Source organism: Myotis davidii, unplaced genomic scaffold (assembly GCF_000327345.1).
Source record: "Myotis davidii unplaced genomic scaffold, ASM32734v1 scaffold322, whole genome shotgun sequence".
NCBI lineage: Eukaryota > Metazoa > Chordata > Mammalia > Chiroptera > Vespertilionidae > Myotis > Myotis davidii.
This window is the reverse complement of record NW_006293233.1, coordinates 45538-55115: the sequence shown is the minus strand read 5'-3', so window position 1 is coordinate 55115 and position 9578 is coordinate 45538. Positions and strand designations below refer to the sequence as shown.

General features: G+C 36.5%; 1 protein-coding gene across 1 annotated transcript in view; it reads left to right on the top strand.

The window, feature by feature from the left end:
• ZMAT1 (zinc finger, matrin-type 1) overlaps positions 1–9578 on the top strand; it is a 32402-nt gene that overhangs the window by 10375 nt on the left and 12449 nt on the right. The window contains exons 2-5 of the mRNA XM_015565991.1: positions 4320–4426; positions 6897–6998; positions 7076–7250; positions 8760–9044. Coding sequence (XP_015421477.1) covers positions 4320–4426; positions 6897–6998; positions 7076–7250; positions 8760–9044 — 669 coding nt within the window. The remainder of the gene's footprint in view (positions 1–4319; positions 4427–6896; positions 6999–7075; positions 7251–8759; positions 9045–9578) is intronic.

Sequence of the window (9578 nt, the reverse complement as noted above, 5' to 3'; positions counted from 1 at the left end):
GTGCCCAGCTCCCATCGCTGGCTCCACCCCTACTTCCTGCTATCACTGGCCAGGGCGGAAAAGGCACCTGATTCTCCAGTTATGGCTGGGGGGCAGGCCAAAGGCGGCCCCAGCGCCGGCTTTGCCCTGCCCCCCAGCTCTTAGCTCCCCCCTGGGTTTCCGATCACTGTCAGTGGCAGGGGGCTTCTTCCTGCTTTCCTTTTCACCTCCCTGCATTGTGCCTACATATGCAAATTAACCGCCATCTTGTTGGCAGTTAACTGCCAATCTTAGTTGGCAGTTAATTTGCATATAGCCCTGATTAGCCAATGAAAAGGTACCGTCGTACACCAATTACCATTTTTCTCTTTTATTAGTGTAGATTATTGGCTATAGTAAAAAATGTTGTACTTTTTTTTGTTGTTAATCCTCACCCAATGATATTTTTCCATGATTTTTTAAAGAGAGTGAGGGATGGGGAAAGACAGAGAGAGAAACATTGTTGATCGAGCCAGCAACCAAGGTACATGCCTTTGACCAAATCAAACCCCATCACTGTGAGGGAGACATGTCAATTGGTTTGCCTCCTACAGGCAGGGACCCGTGGTTCAAACCTGCTACCCAGGTATGTGCCCTTGACTGAGACTCAAACCCTGACCCTTCAGTGCGAGGGCTGATGCTTTAACCCCTTAGCTACACTGGCCAGGGCCCTATGCTGTACTTTAAATCACCATGACTATTCTAATGTGTAATCTACTTAGATATTTTAACCCTAGCTCTCTTAATTTCTAATTAAAGTAGATCTAAAGATGCAGAACCATCTGCCATGAATTTGGTATTCATTGTCAAGAAAGAAAAGTAAAGCACTTATACCTAAATTATAACCAAAATAATACTTTTTTTTCCTGTTTGATACTATAATGACTAAAACACTGTATTTAGTAATAGAAATGCTGCATCTGTTTTTGCAAAGAAGTATTTTGGAGAGAACCATCTTTAGGGTTAGGACATAGACAATGAAATGCAGACAATGGAGAAGGGGAAATATTGGGATCTTTTGAATATTGGGACCTTAAAGTCTGTATGAACTGTATAGCTGCTTAAAACTTCAAATAATCTCTTGTGTTTCCTAATAGACATTATTTGGAAGCAGTTAAGATATTTTCATCCTTCTATAAGGACCCTATTAAAATTTTGCTTCTGTGTATGTATTCCTATCTAAAATACGTTTTCCCATTGATGACGATGAACTTATAGTCAAGTACAAAAGAAGCTTAAATGGAAATCTGAAAGGTTGTTACATGTTCTTAGTCATACACTAGTTAATAGCAGCATAAAGACTATAATGTAATCTCAGTGTAGTGCTTTTTACAACTCTTAAGAACCAATATAAGCCTATATTTAGCAATCACACTATAAAAATACATTTGTTTCATATTCTAATCAGTTAAGGGATAGAAAAACATGGAGTGAGTATAAAGAAAAGAAGGAAAGGAACAAAGATACAAACCCCAAGTTTCTTCAGCTATTCCCTGGTCCCCGTGCCTACCAGAATGAACTCCTAAGCCTCAGTTCTTTGTGAGAACACTTACTTTAGTTCCTGGCATTTAGTGAGTGCTCAGTAAACATTAGTTCCTGTCCCAGCCATCTTCCTAACAGCCAATGTCATTTGCTTACCTGACCCCTAATTTAACATCTGCCTGAGGTTTTCCTGCCCTCTCTTTCTTCTCCTTGAGACAGGCTGAAAAATATCTATACTATCAACAGTTTCCTGGACCACTTTCAGAATTGGCAATAGGCTATGTATTTCTTGGAGTCCAAACATCATGTCTCAAATATTGGTGATGAGGGTAGAGTGGGGTCTTATTTAGCACCTCTTGGGAAGCAAACATTTATTTCTTACATGTGCCAAACCTAGAGAGGAAGTTGTTCACACAAGACTTTTGCCTTTTTAAGAGTCAGCTCTCAGGGATATTTTGGGCAGACAGATTTGAATTGGACAGGTACTAGCTGTGTGACTTTGGGCATATTGCTTGACCTATTCAAGCCTTAGGTATCACCATTAGAAAGTATAAATCATTACAATCATGTTAAACTTAGGGTAAATGCATCTTGAGGAGAAGTTGACAGTGTGGAATGACCTCTGACAAACAATACCCCATCATATATAATTGTTCTTAGTAAAAAGCCACCCTCCACAAATCTCCTTTGACAGATTTAGGATTTAAAAGATTTTGAGAGGCTGAAATGATTGGTAGAATCCAACAAGGTAAATATTTAATGAGACAAATATAAGTTTATATTGGGTCTGAAAATTTTTTAACTATATAACTATGTTCTAGAGAGGGACAAAGTTTAACTAGCTTAGGTAAAAAAGAAGCTTGTATTTTAGTGAAAAGTTAGCATAGCAAGAGTCAACAGTATGATGTGACCACCAAGAAATGTTGAAACTATCTTAGGCTCTATTGCCTTAAAGTTTATTTAAAATTTTTTAAATTTAATTTTAATTTTTCAATGACAGTTCACTTTTAACATTTTATTGGCTTCAGGTGTACATCATAGTGGCCAGACAATCATACACTTCACAAAGTGTTCCCCCTTATATTTTCAGCACCCACCTGGCAACCACAAAGTCATTGCAACATTGTCTACTGGTATATTCCCTCTGCTATGCTTTACATCTCTGTGATTATTATGTAACTACCAATTTATACTTCTTAATACCTTCACCTCTTTTACCCAGTCCCCCAACCCCTTCCTCTCTGGCAATGACCAGTCTGCTCTCTGTGATTGTTTCAATTTTATTTATTTTGTTCTTTAAATTCCACATATAAGTGAAATCATATGATATTTGTCTTTCTTGGACTGACTTATTTCACTTAGCATAATACCCTCTAGGTCCATCCATACTGTCTCAAATGGTAAGATTTGAATTTTTTTATGGTCGAGTAATATTCCATTGTATATATGTACCACTTCTTTATGCACTTGTCTACTGATAGGCACTTGGGTAGTTTCCATATTTTGGCTATTGTAAATAATGCTGCAATGAGCATAGGGGTGCATATATTCTTTCAAATTAGTGTTTTGGGTTTCTTCAGGTAAATCTCCAGAAGTGGAATCACTTGGTCACAAGGCGGTTCCATTTTTAATTTTGGAAGGAAACTCCATACTATTTTTCCATAGTGGTTGCACTAATCTTCATTCCCATTAACTGTGCACGAGGGTGAGCGTTTCCTTTTCTCCACATACTTGCCAGCACTTGTTGTTTGTGGATCTATTGATGATAGCCATTCTGACAGGTGTGAGGTGGTATCTCCGTGTGGTTTTAATTTGATGTTGAGCATCTTTTCATCTGTCTGTGGGCGATCTGTATGTCCTCTTTTAAAAAAAATGTATTTTTATTGATTTCAGAGAGGAAGGAAGAGGGAGAGAGAGAGAGAGACAGAAACATCAATGATGAGAAAGAATCATTGATCAGCTGCCTCCCACATGCCCCACACTGGCGATCGAGCCCTCAACCCGGGCATGTGCCCTGATTGGGAATCAAACCTCCACCTCCTGGTTCATAGGCTGATGCTCAACCACCAGGCTTAACCACTGGGCCATACCAGCCAGGCTGTATGTCCTCTTTAGAGAAGTCCTCTGCCCATTCTTTTTAATCCTCACCTGAGGATATGTTTTTATTGATTTGAGAAAGAGAGGAAGAGAGAGAGAGAGAGAGAGAGAGAGAGAGAGAGAGAGAGAGAGAAAGAGAGGACATTGATTAGTTGCCTCCCATACCCACCCTGACTGGGATTGAAACTGCAACCTAGGTATGTCCCCTGACCAGGAATCAAACCTGAGACCTTTTGTTGTATGGGATGACACTCCTACCAACTGAGCCACTTGGCCAGGACTCCACGTGATTTTTAGATCGTACTGGGGCAGTGGGTTCAGATAAATGGCAGTCTTAAAACAATGCCTTTCTTTAGATTGTCTGCTGTAAAACACAGAATTCCAGGGATGGGTGTTTTAATCCTGCCTGTCATTATTGGTGCCCCAAATCATTACATGAAAGCTCATGAAGTTACTGATACTCTTATAACTTTTCCTTTGGAATGGTATTGCCTAGACTTACTATACTAAATAAATAACTCTTGCCATATCAGACATTAAAGGCAGATTTAATGTGCCCATATTAAATTACATACTCAGTAACCAAAAAGCTGTTACTGTAGCCCGCAAACACTTGATTTGAGGTGGTATCTGAAATAATATATGGTTGAAGAATGAAAACGATACTTGTAAATATTCATTAATGGGATATATAGTCTCACCTCCCTTTATTTTGTTCATAGATACAACTGGGACTGAACAGGAAAAGACTGAACTTTTTACAGATAACTTTTGTAATGTATGCAGAGTTGTGCTACCGTTTGAATCACAAAGGATTTCACATTATGAGGTAGGTTAAAAAGAAGGCCTAGGAATGGGACTGGAATGGGGAGGGAGGCAATGGGGAAAAGGAGGGACATCTGTAATACTTTAAACATAAAGATAAATTGAAAAAAAGAATCAGAATAGAGTCTAAAATGGGTTTTTAAATATAGCAGATAAAATTCCTATGTTATATTTTTTTGATTATGTAGAATAGATGGTGTTATTTCCCTTTGATGGATAAGGAGACTAGCTCAGAGAGGGACAGTAATTTACTAGCTTAAATTTGGAGAATTAGAGTTTAAACTCAGTCTCTCTTTTTTTACTACAAAAATGCTTTATTTTCTTCACACCATTCTGTATCTCTTTGTATTCATCAAGCCACTATTATATCCTTTATGTCTTTGTAATAAATTCAAGGAAAACTGTTCATGTAAATCAAGGGATATTATAGAACTCCAGTGTTCCTTTATAGCAAACTAGAGGCCCAGTGCACGAATTCGTGCGCCAGTGGGGTCTCTTGGCCTGACCTGTGAGATCAGGCCAAAACTGGCTCTCTGACATCCCCCAAGGAGTCCCGGATTGCGAGAGGGCACAGGCCAGGCCGAGGGACCCGACCAGTGCACAATCGGGGCCAAGGAGGGACATAGGTTGGCCAGCCAGGGAGGGACCACAGGAGGGCTCCAGGGTGTGTCTGACTAATCTTGCTCAGTCCCGATCAGCCGGACCCCAGCAGCAAGCTAACCTACCAGTTGGAGCGTCTGCCTCCTGGAGGTCAGTGCACTTCGTAGGGAGTGGTTGAACAGCCTTAGCATATCATTAGCATATTGTGCTTTGATTGGTTGAACAGATGACTGTACACTTAGCATATTAGACTTTTATTATATAGGATGAAGGCTTTAAAAATAAAATGAACCAGTCTAGCACTTGACTTAGCCACATGTTTTTAGGAACAGAACCATAGAATTCTAGAGCTAGAACATGGAAAGTTTAATGTTCTTTCTCTTTTGGTTTATTGATCAGAAAATTGAGACCCAGAGGGAAAGTGATTCTCCATAATTAGTATTGGAATGGCTAAGCTTAAAAATGATTTCTTGTGATTTCATATCCAGTGTTCTTTCATCTGCTATTGCCTTTCATTTCTACATCATGTAATGAGCTATTGGATTTTTTTCATATCTGGTATCTGGGTTACTAAAAGTACTAGATACATTTACTTAAAAGAAATAGAATGCCAGCTGTACTTTTTAAAATACCTTATCTCATTTTGCCCTTTGCAAATCTTATTGGCAACTATATTTAAATCCTTATCTTCTTTGGGATTCAATTAATATAGTTACAGATAGGGGAACTGTTTTGGCTGTGGATTGAAAGGACTTAGGATCAAGTCTTAACACCGTCATTGTTGTGTAACCCTGAAGAAGTCACTTTACCTCTCTGAGCATGTTTCTTGAACCTGTAAAACGGGGCTGGTAAAATCCCTCTTACTATACTTGTGAGAATTAAATGAAATCAAATATGTGAGTGTACCTAGCTCATTCTCAGACTCCATAGCTCAAAGATTTAGAGTTAGTAAAGAGAAACAAGTGAAAACAAGTGAGGGCTCTGTGATAATTGTGGTTGGAACCATTTGAATTTAAATTTGAAAAGTAGCTTTTTATGGGCTTATGGAGTGCTATTCAGTGGGGAAAATATACTAAATATGAGAAAATAAAAATCAATCATAATTATGTTGACCAATGTCACCCCAATACAATTTAATAAAAATAAATAAATAAATAATTATATTACTTGCATTATTTAATTTTTCTTTTGCTTATATGATTTCAGTATGCTTTCTGAACACACATGTGCACATTTTTATAAAATAAAATTGTATATGTTGTATTGTACTTGTTTTTTCATATGAGATCATCTTCTGGACACTTTGTCTTATCATTACACCTTTTTCTTCTTTTATAATATTTTATCGGCTATAAAGCACATAATAATGTAGTGGTGTAGCATATTTTAAAATTTAAATTTCAGTGCCATCTGTAAGTGTGGTGCTTAAGCTTATTAAATCGTCAAATCAAAACTGTACATGACTTTCCATGTATTCTGAAAAGGTGATTTGTTTTTCTGTTTAGTATATAGCTTGGTGAATACTTTTAAACTATCTCAGTATAGTATTTATTGTAAAATAGAACAGTTCTGCAGGAGTTTTTAATGTTGATGAGGTTGTACTTATACATGTTTAAGAAACCATTCTCTGCACTTTTGTCATGTAGATTTCCCCTATATTTTATGGTTCGGTACCAAAATGTTATCGGCTTCTTGAGTTGTAGCATAATTTTCATTTCACTGAGATTTAGAAATTTGAAAGCATGTGAAGCTCTTTTATAAACTTGGTACACACCAAATAAATTATAGCTTACAAATTCTGTCCTCAAATTCAAAGAGGTATAAATTTGGAGTGTCACTGTTATTGAATAAAGTCATATTACATCTTTTTACAGAGTGAAAAACATGCTGAAAATGTTAGGTTTTATTTTCATATGTATGGAAGACAAAATGAAGTGCCTAGCAAAAAAATGAAGATGGATGTTAGAAATTTTCAGGTGAGTGGTCTATGTTGATGTTGTAATTCTAAATTTTGAGTTATTGAATCTTTCTAATAAGATTGTGCTTATTTCAGGTGCATAAGACTGAAGTAGTGGACAGAAACAAATTTTGTGATCTCTGCAACATGACTTTTAACTCTCCAGTTGTTGCTCAGTCTCACTATGTTGGGAAAGTCCATACTAAAAAATTGAAGCAATTAATGGAGGAGCATGATCAGGTATCTCCATCAGGATTTCAGGCGAAGATGGGTAAGATTACATTTACTCCTTTAGCTTCAATACAGGATCTCTCTATCATTCCCCCCCGCACCAACTCTGCCATCCATTTCTTTTTCAGAGAAATTTTCACTCCAGGGCAATATATTGATTCTTCTTCTTCTGCCCAGTTAATCTCTTTCTGTGTTCTTATAATTTACTATAGAGATTATAATTGTTAGCTGAATTTTAGGAAATATTATGACCTCTCCTTTTCAGTTTATTAAATTCAAAAATAGGTGATTTGCTATGCCTGCTATAAAGAAACAATAACCAGCCTGAATTCTTCACTTTCTAATCAAATCATAAAATCTTAGCTTCTTACTTCTCCTTGGCATCTATCTCATTCTTTTTTTAAATTTAGTACTTTCCAGAACATCATCTCATGTGTGGGTTCAGACCCCATAATATAGTTATGATTCAGCATCCTGACTACAACTGTAGGCAAAAAAAAAATAAGTAAGTTATAGAATCTCCTTTTACCCTGATAGTTCATTTCTTCCTTCCTATGAAAATAAAGAAAAAATATCATTAGTATCATCAATCAGTAGTTATTAAGTACCTATTTTTATGCTAGATCCTAAAGATACAGTGAACTGTAAAACATTGCCTCTTCCTTCCAGTGATGTTGGGTCACAAGCATATGAAAGATATCACCCAAACTTTTAACTTCTTGCCTGAGGTGGCAGAGTACAACCTGGAAAACCTAACTAGTATTTCGAAAAATGTGTGTGCTAGAACAAAAAAAATTAGATGATTAATCCTCTGAATAAATAATTTACCACATTTTCACTAACTTCAACACTTTAAGGATATGGCATGCTTGGCATGGAAAATTTACCAACATTAATTTCCAATTGATAGTGTAGGCCTCATCCAGCATTAAAATATATTGTCTCTCTAACTTTTGTATTTTTTTTTCTGTCTGTCATTCTAAAAGGGCTAGAATCAGTGTGCCATACAAAAGAAAGCGTCTTGTAAAGTCTTATCTTCAGTTACCCAAACACATCAATTTGGTCTCAGAGAGGAGACCAAATGAAAGAGCTCTGAAATAACTGTAATTGTGAAAGAGTATAATTTTATAGCCTTAAACACCTGCATACATTTTATTTTGATACAGACACAGCAAATCTGGACTGAATAGATGACTTACTCTGCTACTCAGGGACCCCAACTTAGTATTTGGTACCATCTGTTTTACCCTCACTAATTTCAACAACAATCCTAAAACAGCTCTTATGCTTTCATTGATTTTTTCCGATTAATATAATTAGTCAATGCCTGATGTTGAACATCCTTTCCTGTATCTTTATTGGAGAAACTTGGTGACAGCTTTGTATTCAACTTTCCTTTCTCACAGAAGGCAATTATTTTTAACCCAAATGTGAAAAAATAAAAAGATAGTGGGTTTTAAAAGCATTCTAAATTTCCCTAATACTTTATAATCAATGTAGCTCCGATAGCTGAACACATGTTGATCACTTCTCATTATGACTATTTTAGCAGGTATGCCTATTATTACTTCTGCAGAATCAACTTTTCTGAAGCCCCTTGCAGTCAAGCCTCCTCCAGGTGGGATTAAAGACAAGACTATGCCTTCCTCTTCCAGCACTGCTTTGGATTTGAATAATCCAAACAAGTATTGCAAGCTCTGCTCTGCTTCTTTTAATAGTCCATTAATGGCCCAACAACATTATGTTGGGAAAAAACACAAAAGAAATGAAGCTAGAAAGAAATATGTAGACAAGATAAGAGAGAAACCTCTTCTAGCAAAATCAGATGCAAATGGTAAACAGTAACAATATCACAAATATTTCATAGGAAGTTTGTACTTTTAAACAAACTACTGGCTTATGTAGATACAATTTTACTCTTATTGAGTAGGAGGCTGATAGTGCTCATGGGATCATATATTTTTAAGTAAGTAAGGACTTAGAGTCTATCTAGTTCTGTCTGTTGGTTTTCTAGAAAATGAGACCCAGAAAGTTTTAAATGACCCTTATTAATTACAGAATCAAATATAGGTATTTTCAGGTTCCTTGTTATATCGTAAGTACATAAGGAAGTATTTTAAATTAGTATTGTGTGGTTTTACCATTTATTCACTAAGTATGTTTTAAGTGTCTCTTGGGAATACAAATGAGGATGGATAAACTATTTTCTCAGAATAAGTGTATAAACTAGTTAGTAGGTAATATTTCATTGCAAGTGGCTACAGACATGCATTTATGTATGTATTTATGGAGAAGTGAAACATCATGGTTCAAAAATCTTTTTAGAGGAAATGCATGATTTAGATTGGTAGGAGTGGGGGAGGGAGGA